Genomic DNA, 20,076 nt, shown 5'->3' with positions numbered 1-20,076 from the left:
GTTTGCTATAATTAAGCATTAATTATTTGGATTCTAAAGCCCATTCAACAAAATCGTACTACACAGAAAGAAAAATTGAAATAATATTTAATATTTTGAAATTTATTTTTACCATAGTTGGTAGCATGTCATAGAAACTAACGGATTTCATTAATTTTTATTATCACTTTTAAGAAAGCCTGAAATAAAAATAATGTTATATAATATTGTTAGAAAATAAAAATTAGTAAAGTCATTTGAAAAATTAAAATTTTACTATAGGAAACTCAAATGACAATTTTTATTAAGAATTTTAGAAATATCATTATAATATGATTATGTTAATTGCTTCAATATTTTCATATTTTGGTATAGCCGATACGAAAATTTCAGAAAAGAAGGTTAGGGAAGAGGGACCGACGACAACTGAGCGAGTCTGAACGAATTTGACCGTTTGCTAACGAAAAGTCACGATGATTACTCCTGTATTTGGCTATTTTTTCCAGTCATTCTATTTATTTATTATATTGTATTTCTTTAATCATTATTAAGATTAAACTGAATTGAATGTGGATCTTATAACCGAGCAACTTAAAAGTTCACATAACGAGCAGTAATTAATTTTTAAAAATAAAAACATTTCTCACAATTTGCTAATAAAGTTTAAAATATTTACTCAATTCACTAACTAATTAAATTAGAAGTACTGGTTTTTTAGATTATCAAGAATTTTATAAAAAATCATAAGAAATTTTTGTATCATTTTTAACATTTATTGCAAAGGATTTTCTTTCCGTGTATTCAATTTTAATTTTTTACCACATAGAGCACAATCTTTTTCCTGTTCTTATCATGAGAACATTTATCATATTGAGCATAAGTCTACTAGATTCACCAAGTATAGATTCTAGGAAAAATTGTTATTTCAATGTAAGTGGTGACTTTGCTTAGAAGTATAGTAGGGAAACGCATCAATGACAACCCTACTACTTATGAAGTATCAAGAAGAAGACAAAAAATTGAACGAAGAGTTAAATAGAGTGTAATAATAAATTCTTTAAATTTTGATTTAATTGATAAACCAAATTAATGTAATTCAAACCGTTAATTTACATTTAAAACACAAAAATGTAGATTTCTCGAAAAAGGGAGCAGCTAGGATTTCAAATTTTGCATATTCTGAACCTGCAAGCGATCTAGAAAAACCCCCAACAACCCGATTTTTGATCCATTTTCATTGCATTACTTCTTCCTTCAAGACCACCGCGAATTAAATATAAATTTGATTCATTAACTTTTTTAAATTACATAAAACATAAGAAAAAGTGAATTATAATTATTTAATATAAACAATACTAAGTAAAAAATGGATCTTACCATGTTCGGAAGAAGAATCTCCACATGGCGATCTCTTATGTTTGTAGTTAAAAGTATTCAAACAATGAGGAAAAGTGTGCATGGAATGACCAGCCAAAATAGGTTCACTGGTTGTTCGATTGTGTGATGTGCCTGATAAAGGTGCAGAGACTGGCAGAGTTCCATAATGAGAAGGAGTTAATGAAGACCCTATTGGTGGAGGCGGTGGCGCTACTCGCTTTTTCAAAGAACCATGTAAATTCAGTAAGACATCTTTTGGTATTGAAGCCGTTACTAAAAAAAATTATTTAATTCGTATAATTTTGGAATAAATGAATATTTAAATAATATGTTGTCATTTATATAAATATCATATTACAGATTTTTTAAAAATGTTTAGATCTGTAAATCGTCGGGTTAATCAGTTAGTGGAAAAACATACCATTTTAAAAAATCGTTTTAAAACATACCTCGTGAAAGACGTATAAAACATACCATTTCAACGAAGTTTTTTCTGCTTTGATTTTAAGTTGGTAATACTAAGTAGCAGTAAATACAATGCATTTTTAAAAGAGATGTTTATACACGTAGAGACCCGTAGAAGTAATTTTTGTAGAATGAAACACTATATTTTACTATTTTTCTTTGCAAAGGCCGGAAATATGGGACTTGTTATAATATTTACTATTTTCAGTACTAATCTACAAATATGTAACAAATTACTTAGTTTTTTTAATAATATCTAAAAGTATTACATTTACCTCAACATTTTTTTAAAAAACTTACTAAATCCTGTAGTAAACATAGGCGTAGCTAGGTAGGGGCCCGTGGGGGCACGGCCCCCTCGATTAATATTTTCAGCCCCCCCCCCTGAAAAATGAAAACGTTTATGTGCAATTTTTTTTATTATTTGTCCAACTACGGTGGAATTACAGATCAGTGTATGTAAGTGCTGCGATTGAAAGTCGCTATCAATAACTAGACAAGGAACCTGTACAAGAAAATGTAAACGTTTAGCAGCTGAACTTGTACCTGTTCTGGTGAGAACATGTACAACAAACTGTACAATTTCGGCACTAAAATTTGGAACAAGTTCATGTATTAGAACTTGTACAAGAAAATATATTTATTATTTGTATACAAGAAGAAAATGTACATGTTCTTGTACATATTCTTGTGCAGGTTTATGCACAAATACTTACACATGAAACCGTTCTTGTTCTTGTACAAATTCCTTTGAAAAAAAAATTTTTCAAAAAAAATTTGAGATTTTAATAATTTACAGCGCAGCCTTTAAAGTTTTTAATTTTTACTTAACGAAGAACCTGTACAAGAATATGTTCACGATCTTGTACAAGTTCTGATACAAGAACTTGTTCCAAATTCTGGTGCCGAAATTTTACATTTCGTTGAACGTGTACATTTTCTATGTACAAGATCTTGTACAGGGATTTTCAATAGGAGACAGATTCATACTTATTCAAATAGCCTCTTGTATTAAGCCCCCACGTAGAAAGATTCCCAGGAAAATGCCCCTGGTAATTTCCAATAAGAATTCCGGCGGAAATTCCCAGGAGCACTTTCCTAGGAATCTTTCCACCTGGGGCTGCTTCTGTAATAACTTTCTTTTTTTGGGTAGTGTCGACATAAACAGAACACACTGTCAAAATAATTAACTAATCCAAATGGGCACGAATATCTACTTGATGTCCCAAGGAACGTTCTTGGAAATTGTTAAAAAGACGTTCTAAAGATATCTTTAGGACATCCCAAAAAGTCCCTAAAATGACATCCTATAGATGTTAAAAAGAATGAAATAAAGACGTCCTAAACAAGTTCTATGTCTCACCTAGACCAGTTACAAAAATATCCTTAAGGAACCTTATGGATATTTTTGAAAATTATGAAAAAAATTTGAAAGTTGTTAGTACATTTTTCATTTTGCTCAGAATTTTAAGTACTTGATTCGTCCTTGCGTCATTTTAGTGTAAAATAGATCACAGTTGAAAAATTTTTGAAAGATGAGAAACGACTATTTTTACGTTTATTTTGGAATTTTGTAAGGTTTTAAAGTGATTATCATCATTTTTTACAATGGAACATCTTCCTCAATGGCAATAGGAAGATCTGAAGGTAAACTGAAATTTGTAGGCGTTAATTTTATAAAACGGTATACAATAATCTTAAAAAAAATCAAAAATTGAGTTTATTTAAAATTTTATCAATGAATTTTTTTCGTTTTGGTTTTTAAATTATCGCGCGGCATTACTGAAACAGTATTTGAAAAAAATTGGATGAGCAAGAACTTTTTAATTGAACATAGTCCAAGCTCACCGTGCTTAATTAAAGCAAGTAAAGGAAAATTAAAAATTTATGAATTTTGTTAAGAAATTAATAATGTAAAACATTTTAAGCATTTAAATAATGTTTTCTGAGCAAGAAATACGTAACTATGCGTTTTATTCTTTATAAAAAACACAAGTTATTCTAACATTAAAGTGCAAAAAAACCCGCTTTTAACTACATTTGAGGACATACGACATCAAGAGACAATTTTTTTCCAAAAGGTCAATATTGCATCTGAAAGTGCTATTCTTCTTCTTTAAATCCCATTTTGATAATGATTATGTCGAATTCTTCGATATTTAAAAAAATTATCCGACATTTTGAATTTTGAAAATAATAATATGTAATAAGTAGAGAGCGAGTCAAATATTAAATTAAATAAAATGGGAATGGTTTGTCAGGAAAACACAATAAAAGACGAGGAAACGGTTAACTAGTATATTCAAATAACGTTTAAAAAAGGACTTCACATATTTACAAGTGACGACGAGAGCGACCGGCTACGCACTGTTGAGATTCGCTATCTTTCCTAATTTGTATTTAATATCTCTTTCTAATAAGACGCACTCTGTCCTATCAACAGAGTGACGTGTCATACCCACACCAATATCATTCCACTTAGATGTTTGTAGTTATATTCTTCTGAATTATCGAAGTTGTATCTGTTTCTATTCAGTTTTGGAATATCGTAGAATTTGCCATACTCAGAAAATTGAATAAACGAAATTATCTCTTGATGTTGCATTTCCTCAAATGTAGTTAAAGAACGGTTTTTTGCACATTAAAGTTAGAATATCTCGAAAACCTGGCGTGCAGGGTCAATTCTGAAGCCAGATTCGGATTCAGCACGTCTTCAACCTTCGGAAAAGTACTGTCTGATTCTTGAAAAGTAAATCTTGTCGGCCTGTGTTATTGCATAAAAAACTTCAAAATCATCATTTTACGCGTTTTCGTTATAATTTTCTAGAAAGTTTGTTAATATTTTTTAATTAAATATTCCTTAATATTAAGTACTATATTAAAATAGCACATTTTTTTATAAAAACTTTAATCAATAGACTGGTAAATAAGATTTGATAAAAAATAAGGTTATGTTAATTCTGTGAGGGTACTGCCTATGAGCCCCCACTACCTCTTTCTCCAAATGTAAGCGTGAATGTAAGTGTGACTGATAAGACAATATATTGTGTGAGAGAGGAGATTGTGACTCAGAAACTAATTGGCTGCCTACCGGGCTGGTTTTATATTATCGTACAATTGTATACGGTCATTATTAAATATCAAATAAATAATCATGTGGTTTAAATAATTGGTCCGACTATTGGTCTTGTGCCCTTCTTTGAGTCCATCGAATTAGCTTCCCGAAATCTACCCGGGAAAGCTACACATTGGTGACCCCGACCGGAGCACGTTTTTCTCGGAAAAGCAAGGACCGCATAGCAAAACTTTCAGGAGAATAAATAAATTATTTCTTTTCAATTAATAATTAAATTTAATTTAATTTCAATTTTAACAAATTTTTATTTCGGATTTAAAATGGTTATTACGCGTGACCAAGCGAATCGCTCAAGGGGCAATGTACCTGACCCGGCTGCCCGTGATCAACAAAATGATCGACCCGCAGCAGCAGGTGGGACTATACCTCGACCCAGCCCTGGGCCAGTACCGGATCGGAATATAATTAATAGGGAGAATATGGAACGCGATATATTAACAAGGCAACAGACAGTAGCACAGCGGGAACACGAATTGAATCAAAGGATCGAAGTATTTGCGCGTCGCGAACGCGAATTTGAAAATCGAATTGCTCAAAATCAACAAAACGCGCAAATTCCCGATCAAAATGCAAATCAAAACCCACCCATTGCACAAAATTTAAATCGAGATGCAATTCAAAATCCACCAATTGTGGCTAATGCCGATAATGTCGCGGCTATAGAGAATCCGATCGTTAACCCCGTAAGACAAATTTATACTCAAAATCCGAATTCAATTAGACTTCCCCCATTCAGTCCAAATGATCCCGAGATGTGGTTCGTCCAGGTTGAATCAGTATTCGCGCGTAATCAAATAGATGACGAGATTGCGAAAGCACAGTTGATCATAGCTCAAGTAGACGCTGATACGCTCAATTGTGTCCGTCATATTGTAATGTTAGACCCTAAACCTGCCGATGTTTATACTCAATTAAAAATCGGAATAGTCGCACATTTCGCAACATCTAAAGAAACTCGACTGTTTCAATTGATCAGGGGGGATGTTTTGTCTAGCGGGAAACCATCACAGATTCTCAGTCGTATCAGGAGTTTGAATGTGGGAAACTGTGATGAAGAGGTGTTAAAAGTAATTTTCTTAGCAAAATTGCCTCTCCAACACCAACTCATTCTCACATCGAGCAGCGATATGACTGTTAATCAGATGGCCGAACGCGCGGATAAAATGGCGGAAGTAGACCGGATTGCAAATGCAGCCACTGCAACTGTATCAGGTGAGCCATCCTCTACAACTAAAGTAGATGAGGTAAAAAATTTGACCGAGGAAGTAGCATCATTAAAAGCAAAATTTGAGGAGGTTCAGGAACGAAAATCTCGCGATCCGAAACGTAGAGGGCGCGAAAATAACAATTTTCATAATAACCGGGGTAGATTAATCGATTTAAAAACTAAAATGGGAATTAACGGGGAATTAAAAACGCCATCTGTTACCGGAGTTAGCCGAATTGATAATAATAATCCATATAGAAAATTGTTACTAAAATTCCCCGAATTAACGAATTTCCAACTCCAATAACCGGTGTTTACCATCACATCGATACTTTTGGACCCCCTGTCTATCAGCGCGCATGCCGTTTACCCCCAGATGCATTAAAAGAATCAAAAGAGCAATTCCGTCGCATGGCAAAGGCAAAAATTTGCCGCCCCTCAAAAAGTTCATGGGCCACTCCTATTTTAATGAAAAAGAAAAAAGACGGAACCTGGCGGATTTGTGGCGATTATCGCCGAGTAAATGCCCAGATAGAACCCGACCGGTACCCCATACCCCATATCCATGATTTCTCGGAAAACTTACACGGAAAAACAGTTTTCTCGAAACTCGATTTACACAAGGCATACCATAAAATCCCTATCAATCCCGAGGACATTCCCAAAACAGTCGTGATAACACCTTTCGGGCTTTTTGAGTATCTTCAGATGACGTTTGGACTCCGCAACGCGGGCCAAACTTTCCAGAGATATATAAATCTTGCCCTTGAAGATTTAGATTTCGTCTTTGTGTATATCGACGATATACTTATCGCATCGAGAAACGCCGTCGAACACGAGAAACATTTGTGCAAGGTTTCTAAACGCCTAAAAAAATATCGATTATGTTTGAATTTAGAAAAATGCGAGTTCGGTAAAAAGGAATTGGAATTTCTGGGATATACAATTAATAAACACGGGATCAAACCGACTGAACAAAAAGTTCAATCAATTTTGAATTTCCCTAAACCTAAAACAGTCTCTGACCTCCGTCGTTTTCTCGGAATGACCAATTTTTATCGTCGCTGTCTTAAACACGCTGCGCATACGCAAGCCCCCTTATTAAAATTTTTGCACAATTCGAAAAAACGCGACAAAAGAGTAATACCATGGGATAGTGAGTCTGAGAACGCGTTCGAGAAAATAAAAAGCGATTTGGTAAATGCCACTCTCCTAGTTCACCCTAGAATAAATGCGGAAGTCCGCCTAGTAGCAGATGCATCCGACATAGGCATGGGTGCAGTTCTGGAGCAACGTTCTGGGAACTGTTGGAAACCTCTAGCTTTTTTCTCGCGAAAATTGACCTTGACCCAACAGAAATATAGCGCCTACGACAGGGAACTAACTGCCATTTTCGAGGCAATTAAACATTTCAAATATTTCCTTGAGGGTCATAAATTTAAAATATTGACTGACCACAAACCCCTAATATATATGTTTTCTCAAAAGAAAGACAAAGTCAACAAGCGTCAAGAACGACAAATTCTTTTTATTTCTCAATTTACGACGCGAATTGAGCATATTTCGGGAGTAAAAAACTCTGTCGCCGATACACTTTCTCGTATCGAAGCCTTGTTGACCCCCACTTTTTTCGACTTAAGAGACCTTTTTGAAGCTCAGGAAAAAGATCACGAATTAAATAAATTACGGAAATGCAAAAAAACCGGTTTAAAATTAAAAAGTATCGAATTCGGTAAAGGATCTATTCCTATTATTTGCGATGTACGTGACAATATTTATCGTCCATACATTCCTTTACCTTTACGGAAACAAATTTACGATATTTATCACAACCCAGCCCATCCGGGAATTAAAATAACCGATAAATTAATTTCTCGTAAATTTGTATGGCCTTCAATGCACAAAGATATCGCCAAATGGTCAAGAACTTGTGCAGATTGCCAAGCGTCAAAAATAAATCGTCACACACACATTAAACCCGCTCAATTCGTCGCACCGAAATCACGATTTAAAAAGGTACATATTGATATTGTCGGCCCTCTCCCTAACAGTGAAGGTTATTCCTATCTATTAACTATAATAGATAGATTTTCCCGATGGCCAGAGGCCGTCCCAATGAAAAATATCAGTGCTGAAACCGTAGCGAGATCATTTTATGATAACTGGGTTTCTCGATTTGGAGTACCAGAAACACTAACAACAGATCAAGGAACCCAGTTTGAATCGCGTTTGATGCAGAGTCTATTAAATTTGTTAGGCTGCCACAGGATTCGAACCACCGCCTACCATCCCGCATCCAACGGTATGGTTGAGCGCTGGCATCGTTCCCTCAAAGCAGCTCTAATGTGTCACTCAAACCCGACGTGGACGCGTACACTGTCGACTGTGATGCTTGGACTCAGGACGAACGTAATAAAGTGCCGTTCATCCGCGGCGGAATACGTATACGGTACCACACTCCAAATTCCGGGAGAATTTATTGGCCAAAAAGGAAATTCAAGATGGTTGATTTAATACGGCCGAAAATGTGCTCAGAATTCATTAAATTCATTCTAATCTCGTATGCCAAAAAAATTCCTTTCGACAGAAATTGTTTTATAAGGTCTGAAATATTAGCTATTTATGTCTACTTTAAAATGCAAAATGGAATATTTAAAAATCCAAGATGGCGGCTCCAATATGGCGGATGATTTTTAAAAACTGCTTAAATTCACTTGAAATTTATTACTCGGGGGTTTTTTGGGTCGCTGATTACTAATTTGGTGCTACTTTTTAAAAATTCAAAATGGCGGATCCAATATGGCAGACAAATTTTTAAAAAAATTTATGAATTTTCTTAAAACTCATCATTTATTACTTGTTTCGTTGTAACCACTAAAGATAAGACTAGATTAAAGACCGGACAGTTAAGCTAAGACTAGTTTTGGGCCAACCACTAAAGATAAGACAAGATAATAGACCGGACAGTTAAGCCAAGACTAGTTTTGGTCCAACCACTAAAGATAAGACTAGATTAAAGATCGGACACTTAAGCCAAGACTAGTTTTGGTCCAACCACTAAAGATAAGACTAGATTAAAGACCGGACAGTTAAGCCAAGACTAGTTTTGGTCCAACCACTAAAGATAAGACAAGATAATAGACCGGACAGTTAAGCCAAGACTAGTTTTGGTCCAACCACTAAAGATAATACTAGATAATAGACCGGACAGTTAAGCCAAGACTAGTTGTCGTCCAACCATCAGTTTACTAAACCTTATAGTTTAGTATAGTGCCAGTCGGAGCATTAGAATATCTTTTTATTAATAATTGCTTATTTTCGCGGACAATAAAACTGTGATTTTTTAATATTTCTGGTACTGCTGGTGCGTCGTTGAATCTTTTTTGAGAAACCTGTCTACACTCTCATGCATTTTACGACTGTAATAAAATACTTTAATACTTATAAAATAGTTCTCTCCCCATTTTACAAGTTTTTCATGAGATAAAATTGCTTCGGACGGTTTGCATAGAAGACTATTTTGTGCAGCTTCTCTTTTGAATGTCGCTCCAATGCCATCTGAAGCTCCTTTCCCTTGCGCAGTTGCATGGACATGCCATTCAGCTCTAATTCCGAAATCTTCTTCATGATGGACCAAGTTATTCATTTGATATTTGTTTTTAAAATGTTGGTTGGCCCCATCGCTGTAATAAATAACTTTTTTTACATTTATACTTTTCTTTAAATATGGAATTAACATTTTCTGAATTGTGTAAACAGCTGCAGTATCATGTCGAGTACTTTCTGATAGAAATACAAGACTCTTGTGTTTAATTTTGTTACCTTCCTTGTAATAAACTACGACGGGAAAGACTGTACATTGCGTGTTGTTAAAATGAAACGCTTGAGAGGCATCTTGAACAATATATTTGTAGTTTTCAGGAAAGTCTAAAATAATTAAAACTTCACCATCATCTAAATTGTTCTTTTTATCAGAAAAGAACTGCGACTGTTGCTTTGACAAAAATGAGTGTGGTTTTAGAAGTTGAAGCTTATTACTAAATTCTTCTATATATTCTGCTGTAGCGACAATGCGTGTTTGCAAAGTTGATCTGTCTGTGCTAGTCCATGCACTAAATTGTACATGTTTAATATTCTGTTCATCCAATAATTGCTGTAAGGATTGTGAAAAGTCTTTAACGCTTGGACATTTAGCACACGTACCAAGAACGCAATTTTCCGTAGCATTTTCGCAAGTTATTTGCTTTAAACAATCCTTATAGTTTTTTATTGGACTTTCAGAATGTTGAGTTAGTTTTTCAATATCAATTGCATCTTAACATTTTGATGAATGATACATACACAGACAGAATGTGTTCCACTGCCTCCAGCAAGAATACATTCTTTTGGACGAAGTAGGGCAAATTTGCTAAAACTTACAGGAACATTTTTATTGGTTTCTTTGTATACACAAAAAAGACCCTTCAAATCCAAAAGCAAAAGACGTTTTTGTTTTAAAGAACTTCCGTTTTCATCTTTTACGGAGTCTACGTCTTTTTTACCAGCCATTACCCTACTGTTTTCGTCACTAGTATAAAACTTTACTACATTTTTAACAGTTGATGCTGGTAATGCTTTACCAGCCTTCGCTGTAGTTTCTGCCAAAATGCCATTAGAAATTCTGAAGTCTATAGCCTTCTTAGCAAACATCCAACTGCAGCCAAATTCTTCTGAAATTTTGTTAGCAGTCAATTTTTTTGGAAGTATAGTAAGAATGCGTAATTTCAATGGATCATTAATTGGCAAACTTGCAAATTTTTCTTTTAAATCGGATATCATTTCTTCCAATTCAACTTTTCTTTGGGAACGAACAATCACTGGATTTTCAGTATCATTCTCCATATCAGTGCTCAAATCCATTGTATTTAATTCATGCACTGACGCTTCAGAGTCTTTTACATGGATTGCAGGCTCATGACTTTTACGTCTGCACTCCCAACAAACCTTACCTGAATCAGGAAGCTCTGGAAATTTTCGCTTCATACTTACCGGTATTTTCCGTAAATCTTTACCTTTGTGGTTAGAAACACCAAAGGCTTCAAAAGGATTGCAACATCGGTCTCTATGAACGATGTTCTTATTTGACATTTCGATGTTTATTAATATTCAAAGAAAAAAAGAACTAAAAAAATAAAATAGTTGTCAATGACAAAGTTCGGCTGCTCTAGTTTGCTGTTAGACAAAGAATACACGAAATGAAGATGGATGAAAGCGTATGCCGCTTAGTGGGGTAGTGGGGGTTTGCTGCTTGGTAGGACGAAGCAACGCGCTGATTGGCTCACCTGAATCCATCACCAGACGCAACTGCGCTTGCGCCGTTATAATCCTCATTGGTAAAAATTAGCAGGCTTATATGAAACGCTATAATATAATAAAATATTTAAAGTATAATAAAAAAATTATAAGTGTCAAATTTATTGTTCTTATATTTAGTTAAAAGGTTTTTTAATCAACATTACTTTTTATAAATTATTTTGAAATTAATTTTCAGTAGGGATATTTATTGTTGACAGTTACAATGGACTTTTCATAAAACTCAACTTTTAAATTAAAATATATTAATTAATAAATTATGAAAGAATTTTAATTAATTTTATAAACACTAGTAGTAAAAATAATAGTAAATAAACCTATACTTGCACTTATTAAATCCTTTACAATTATTTACACTTAATAATAATAATCTTAAAATAATTGCTAAAACTAAATAATGGTTGACAAAACGTTACAAGTAAACATACAAACAATAAGTGTGTAAATAATTATAAAAGTGTTAATAATGCAAGTAATAGTTTAATTATTAAGAGTGCAAGAATTATTTATAAATTTAAATTAAATACATTTCCTGGATAATTAATTAATTGACCTACTTTAATTTGAAAGTTAATTTTTAAAAAACGACCATTTTAACAATTAACGAAAGTTATTTAAGAAATTTTTTGGTGTATTCTAAATATTTTATTACATTTGCAATTGCGTCTGTTAACGGTCATTGATACCTTTGTATGATAGCGATCGAAATATGGAAACGTCTGTTTTGTTATGTGTCACACAAAACACATTAATTAAAAATTGTTTCAAATTTTTATGGTTTTCTTAGTAGGTCTGAAAATAATCTTAACTAAACAAGCCACAAATGATGAGTTTTAAGAAAATTCATAAGTTTTTTTAAAAAAAATTCCGCCATATTGGATCCGCCATTTTGAATTTTTAAAAAGTAGCACCAAATTCGTAATCAGCGACCCAAAAAACCCCCGAGTAATAAATTTCAAGTGAATTTAAGCAGTTTTTAAAAATCATCCGCCATATTGGAGCCGCCATCTTGGATTTTTAAATATTCCATTTTGCAATTTAAAGTAGACATAAATAGCTAAAATTTAAGACCTTATAAAACAATTTCTGTCAAAAGGAATTTTTTTGGCATACGAAATTAGAATGAATTTAATGAATTCTGAGCACATTTTCGGCCATATTAAATCGGCCATCTTGAATTTCCTTTTTGGCCACTTTGCATTAAAAAGTAGACTTAAAGAGCTAAATTTTGATCCCTATTAGAACTCTCTAGGTCAAAATCAATTTTGGGGGGATAGGGGTCTCCCGTTCAGAAAGAATGCCCCATATATATTTAATTTTAATAATTACAAAATACAATAATTGACTGAATTAAATAAATTATAAATTTTGACTATTTAAATAAAAATGTTAAAAAATAAATAGCATTACGACGTCAATTTTAAATGTATAATAAATAACTAACAATCACCTTTATTTTTCCAATTAAAATGGGAATAAAATCATTGTAAAGATATACACTAAAAATCAATAAATTCAGCTAAAATGTTCATAAGTTTTTATTATACATAATAATAATAATAATAATATGTAAACTTAAATTTGGAACATTTTCTTTTAAATAACATTTGAAAATTATAATTTAATAATAAAATTAATTATTCCACAGACTTTGTAGAATAGAATACCTACATTAGAGTTCTAGCGGAACGTAGCGCGGCGCCTGTCACTCATTACGAACTACATGCGCCATGCGCGCTGTCAAAAATGTTTAAATAAACCAATTGTCGAATGCGTGCCATTTTTTGTATTATTTATTAATTTTATTATTAATATTATTATTATTATTATTATTATTTTTTATTTATTATTTTTATTTTTTTTATTGGAATATTATTCAGAAGGGTTTTAAGTTTGTGAAGCTATTTTTTTCATTTTGAAATTCGATTGTTTTCATGGTTTTTTACTATTTGTTTATAAATAAACAATTTTTTTTGCAATATAAATCAATATTTTTGCACCAAAAAAAACATCAATAAAACTATGGTTCAAGACAAGAAGAATACCGTTTAGATCACTAAAATTGATCAATAAATTTCTTTGAAATTAATATTTTTAAAAAGGGTCAAAAATATTAAATTGTTAATAACAACAAAAATTTTTTTTTGCATAATCGTCTTAGCGGCTGATTGTGCATGTAAAATACTGTAAGAAAAATAACATTTCAACAAAAAATAATTTTTTTCAGTTTTAGGTGGCACGTTTCAGAAATTCTTACTCACGTATTTTTCAGATTTTGAAAATAGAAATTTTTTTATGAAAATAACTTTTACATTTTATTTTCTAAGTTCAACATAAACATCGAAACTGTTTAAGATAAATGTTATAAAAATTTTTTAAATTCGATTCATTTCACTGACAAATAAGTTCATAAAATTTGTAAAGGATTTTATCTGTCTCTGATAGCTCAGATGCTAGCGGGGTAGAGTTTGAACCCAACATATTGCAGGTTCAATTCCAGGTCCGCGTGGAATTTTTTCATTCCTGATTTCTGTATAGGCGTGTACAAATAAAACAAAAATCAAAATAAAGTCGAAATTTAAGTAAGACATGTGGTGTTTATTTCAAAATTCCTGTGTTTATTGAATATTTAGGTGTCAATGAACAAGAAAATACAAAAAAAAATTTTAATTTATTTTGTTCCCTAAAAATGAGGTTTAAAGTGTCGAAAAATGTCTTTTTTGGCACTTTTTTAAGTACTATAAAATGAAAACGTGAATGCATAGAAAGCTTTAATAGGGTTCAAAAGAAAGCTTAAACCTTCAACTTTCTGACCCATAACTAAAATGTCATGCAATAATTGCGGGGAACCTGTATTTAACGAATAATTCCTAACATATCATTGAATTTATAGTTAACATCTTTGGAAATGTATGCTTGGTAAAAAAATCGTATTTGCTTGAAACTAGTCACTTAGCATTTTTTTGAGTTGCTGATTATAAATTTAAAGTCATATTTTCGAAATTAAAAATGGCGGATCCAATATGGCGGACGGATTTCTTAAAAACCGTTTAAATTCTCTTGAGTCTTGCTACTCAGAAGTATTTAGGGTCATTAATTAAGAATTTGACGTTAGATTTTTAGTATTTTTTGTCGCATGATAATACTAAAAGAAAGAGCTAATATTGTACGCTATAAAGGATTTTAAGGTTGAAGTTTCATTTAAATTTAATAATTTTTTAATTGGTTTATTTTTTATATAATATGTAAATTATATAATATATACCACGTATTTTACAAGGATTTTAGCCTGACAGTAATACCTTGGAATATCAGTTTTTTACATTTAAAGGAGACTTTAAAAATTCTTCTTTATTTTTTCAAACAGACACTAAGAGCAAACAAAATTTTGGGACGCATGAAAATGCACCACCTGTCATTTGTCGGAATTGTCATTTAACAGAAAGGCAAATATCAGAAACGCCAATTAACGGAATTGTCATTTGACTGAATTGCCATATAACAGAAATGCTACTTAACGAAGTCGCTACTTAACCGACGAGTCAAATAACAGAAATGTCACATAGCCGAAATGACATGTAACTGAAATGTCAATAAACGGAATTGTCATTTAACGAAATTGTCATTGCACGTAATTGTCATTTAACAGAATTGCTACTTAACAGAATTGTCAGTTAACAGTAATGTCAGTTAACAGAATAGTCATTTAACGGATTTAACATTTAACGAAATTGTCATTGACTGGAATTATCAGTTAACAGCAATGTCAGTTATCGGAATTGACATTTAACAAAATTGACAGTTAACGCTATTGTCGTTTAACGGAATTGTAGTTAAACGGAATTGTCATTTAACGGAATTACCGGTTAACTGAATTGCCAGTAAACGGAATAGACATTTAACAGAATTGTCGTTTAACGGAATTGTCATTTAATGGAATTGTCAGTTAACCGAATTATCAACTAACGAAATTATCAATTAACGGAATTGACATTCAACGAAATTTTCTTTTAACGGAAATGTCATTTAACGGAATTGACATTTAACGGCATTGTCATTTATCAAAAATGTCAGTTAACAGAATTTACATATAACGAAATCGTTATTTAACAATATAGTCATGTAACCAATTTGTCATTTAACGGACTTGTCATTGAACAGAATTGTCATTTAACGGATTTGACATTTAACGCAAGTGTCAGTTAACAGCAATGTCAGTTAACGGTAATGTCATTTAACGAATATGTCAATTAACGGGATTCTCATTTAACGGAATTGTCAATTAACGGATTTGACATTTAACAGATTTGTCATTTAACGAAATTGTCTTTTAACGGATTTGTCATTTAGCGGATTTGCCATTTAACGGATTTGTCATTTGACAGAAATGTCTTTCAACGGATTTGACATTTAACAGATTTGTCATTTAACGAAATTGTCTTTTAACGGATTTGACAATTAACTGAATTGCCATTTAACGGATTTCACAGTTAACGGATTTGTCCATTAACGGAATTGTCTTTTAACGGATTTGTTATTTAGCGGATTTGTCATTTAACAGAAATGGCTTTTAACGGATTTGTCACTTAACAGACACTATTTTAGTATGTGAGTTTACACTCTATCAAATCTATAGTTACATTTAAATTTCGCGCGATTTTATAACAAAACTAAAACTATAGATTCGATAGAGAGTAAACTCACATAATAAAATATTATCCGTTAAGTTTCAAATCCGTTAAAAGACATTTTTGTTAAATGATAAATCCGTTAAATGTCAATTCCGTTAAATGACATTTCCGTTAAAAAACAATTTCGTTAAATATCAATTCCGTTGATTAATAATTCCGTTAGTTGATAATTCCGTTAACTGACAAATCCATTAAATGACAATTCCGTTAAACGACAATTCTGTTAAATGTCTATTCCGTTTACTGGCAATTCAGTTAACTAGCAATTCTGTTAAATGACAATTCCGTTTAACGACAATTCCGTTTAACGACAATTCCGTTAAGCGACAATAGTGTTAACTGACAATTTTGTTAAATGTCAATTCCGATAACTAACATTGCTGTTAACTGATAATTCCAGTCAATGACAATTCCGTTAAATGTTAATTCCGTTAAATGACTATTACGTTAACTGACATTACTGTTAACTGACAATTATGTTAACTAGCAATTCTGTTAAATGACAATTACGTTCAATGACAATTTCGTTAATTGACAATTCCGTTCAATGATAATTCCGTTGGATGGCATTTCTGTTAACTGATATCGCTGTTAACTGGTAATTCCATTAGGCAACTATTCTGTTAAATTTTAATTTTATTAAATGACAATTCCGTTAATTGACAATTCTGGTAAATGACAATTACGTTAACTGACAATTATGTTAAATGACAATTTCGTTTACTGACAATTCCGTTAAATGATAAATTCGTGAAATGTCAATTCTTTTGAATGTCAAGACTGATAGTTGACAATCCTGTTAACTGACAATTGAGTTATATGTCAATTTCGTTTAATGCCAATTGTGTTAACTGACTGTGCTGTTAACTGTTAATTTCGTTAAATGTTAAAACTGTTAAATGGCAGTCCCGTTAAATGACAATTTGGTTATGTGTCATTTTCGTAACCTAACGTTCTTATTAGCTGGCAGTTCGGTTAAGCGTCTTTTCCGTTGATTGTTGTTTCTGTCAAATAACATTTCTGTTAATTGACATTTCGGTTACTTGTCATTTTGGTTATGTGACATTTCTGTTATTTGACACATCGGTTAAGTAGCGACTCCGTTAAGTGGCATTTCTGTTATATGGCAATTCAGTCAAATGACAATTACGTTAATTGGCGTTTCTAATATTTGCCTTTCTGTTAAATGACTATTCCGACAAATGGCAGGTGGTGCATTTTCATGCGTCCCCAAAATTTTATTTCAATTTTCCAAACTGCAATGTGTTAAAATTTTATTCTTATGTAATTTTATTTATAAATGATTTTAAAAAAGAACCAGTTAGTTTTCAAATTTAAAATTATTACGATTTGTATATATATTCATACTGAATAGTTTAAAATGTTAAATTTATAAAAACAAAAAAAAATGGCTTAGGAAAAACATTTAAAAAACATTTAGGAATATATTGAATGGTTAAAGTTATGTTAAATAAAATAAAATATTTTTATTATGAACGATTTGTTATGCCAGGGGTTACTTGTTGAATTTCTTACTTCTCAAAAAATTTTCGATGAATTTGTCGAAAGACTTTCGAGAGCCATATTGGAACCGTCACTTTGAATTTCGAAAATCTTACTTTAAATTAGTAATCAGTGACAATTATTAGTAATCCGACATATTGGATCCGCCATTTTGAATTACGTAAATCTGAGTTCAAATTCGTAATCAGCAACCCAAAAAACTGCTAAGTGACAAGTTTCAAGCAAATCCGATTTTTTTATCAAGCATACATTCCGCACAGAGGGCCAGGAACATCAATTTTTGGCCAAAAGTCGAAAAAGTTAAAAAATTTTCCTAAAAATCGTCACTCGAAGGTTCTCGAGATCGCTGATTACGAATCCTGCATTTTGGCAATCCAAAGTAATTTTTAAACCTTTTCATTTTTTGTGGTATCTCTTTAAAAAATGACTTTTAAAAGAGCTTAAATATTAAGTTTTGATCTCTATACATTTGTTATTAAGAAACAAAAAATTTTTTTTTATTTATATTAACAGTTTTTATAAAAAATTAATAAATATTTCAAAAGTACATTCGGGGTTAGGTGGCGCGATTATCTGAAAATTTCGTTAAATATTAATAAAATGATGAAATGAAGTTGATTATATGAAATTTACACATTAATAAGCCTTATAATTGAAAAAGTAACAAAATAATTCTTGAAAATATCCGAGCAATAAGTTTAAAGCCAATCCAGAATTATCAGATTGGCTTTCATTTTTGAGATAAACTCAAAAAACTGCTCAGAAAGAAAAATAAAATCAGAAAGTTAAAAAATTTTTGAATGTCACTGCGATAGTGTAATTCCATGTATTTTTTGTCGCTGAATCCGAATCCAAAGCCAGAATTGTTAGATTCGCTCAAATTTTTGAGATAATTGCAAAAAAAAATTTAAAAAAATTTTAATATTAGTTTGAATATTATTTTAGATATTTGGATTATGCCTGTCTCGATTCGAACTGCATAACCAGGAGTACAAATAGGGATTCTTAGTAATTTTTTGTAAAATGTTAATTGGATTTTTTCAAGTCTGTCAGTATATTGTAGTCCCTAAATATGTGCGTTATCATTAGGGTATCATTAAGTCTGTTTATAACCTCCCAAGAATCAGTCTCAGTCGCACTGATAAGGGACAACGTAGAATTTACAGCTTTTAATGATTTACTAGTGATCTCTTTCATGGCATTTGAAAAAACTGCTGAGCATGAAAACAAGGTTCCTAAATATGTATAATTGTTAGATATCTCGATTGTTTCAATGTTATAAAGGAAAGGATCCAATTTTTTAGTATAGTGGTAACCACCTTTATGAAACACCACTATTTTAGTTTTATCTGAATTAACTGTTAGGTGATTTAATTCGCAATACTCACTCAGGACTTTTAATATTTTACTTAATTGAACTTTAGATTTAGCCAAAAAAAAAATGTCGTCAGCGTATGCGAGTAATATTATTTCGACTAGGTGGTTAACACTCACTCCCGTAATTCCCCTACTTCGAAAAAATTCTTCCATATCAGACAAGAACAATAAGAACAAAACCGGCTCAATACTTCACCTTGTAAGACGTCTTAATTAATGTTAATAAAAAAATGAAATATTTCACAAATAAATAAAGTTATTGCAACTCTGAAGATAACAATTAAAAGCTGACGTAATTTCGCATCCAAGGAGCCCTATATAGACTATTTTGGATTAGAGGATTTTTTATAAACAATTGCCATGTTAGCCAACTGTTTATTACCAATCCACTAACCCAAAAAACTTCATATAGGGTTCCTTGGATGCGGAATTTTGTCAACTTTCATTTAGTAACGTAAGAATTACGATAGCTTTATTCGTTTATAAGATATATAAATTTTTATTAACATTAATTAATTAACTAATATCTCGAAAATAACAAAAAAAAATCGGACAAGTGCGAGTTACACTCGCATTAAAACCGAGGGTTCCGTACCGTTAAACCTAAAATTTGAGGGGGTTAAAGTGTAAAGGCTTTTCTTCTTTTTTTATTCAAAAAATCCATGATTTTTTCTAAAAATATGAGTTTTCTTTAAAAACAATATGAACATCATCTCCAATCGTGCTCGCTATATTTTTCCTGTAATTTACACGCAAAAATACTTGGTCAAATATTGTGTGCGCTAGGGAGATTAAACCATTTTTTTTCGAAATTTTTTATTTTTCCTTGACAACGCTATGTAAATTGATCCGAATCAAGTTTGCTATATTTTTCCTGTAATTTTCACGTTAAAATACGTAAGTGTGCCAAATTTGAGCTCTTTATGTCAAAAGATGTGGCTGCAAGGGGGGGGTACATAGTTATTTTT

At 31.8% G+C, this 20,076-nt stretch overlaps 1 protein-coding gene across 5 annotated transcripts in view; it reads right to left on the bottom strand.

Annotated features, from left to right (window-relative positions):
- Positions 1-20,076, bottom strand: part of LOC127282164 (arfGAP with SH3 domain, ANK repeat and PH domain-containing protein) — a 527,240-nt gene that overhangs the window by 107,611 nt on the left and 399,553 nt on the right. For 3 of the 5 annotated variants that reach the window (XR_007843154.1, XM_051306275.1, XM_051306274.1), the window contains exon 15: positions 1,357-1,629. The exons of the other annotated variants lie outside the window; for them this stretch is intronic. Coding sequence is in view for 2 of the 3 variants with exons in the window: in XM_051306275.1 (XP_051162232.1) it covers positions 1,357-1,629 (273 nt within the window). In the remaining variant the exon portion in view is untranslated. The remainder of the gene's footprint in view (positions 1-1,356; positions 1,630-20,076) is intronic. 5 annotated transcript variants of the gene reach the window in all.

The sequence above is a fragment of the Leptopilina boulardi genome, unplaced genomic scaffold (assembly GCF_019393585.1).
Source record: "Leptopilina boulardi isolate dan_hultmark-lab unplaced genomic scaffold, ZJU_Lbou_2.1 LbouV2_285, whole genome shotgun sequence".
NCBI classification, from domain to species: Eukaryota; Metazoa; Arthropoda; class Insecta; order Hymenoptera; family Figitidae; genus Leptopilina; species Leptopilina boulardi.
This window is presented reverse-complemented; position numbering and strand designations above follow the sequence as displayed.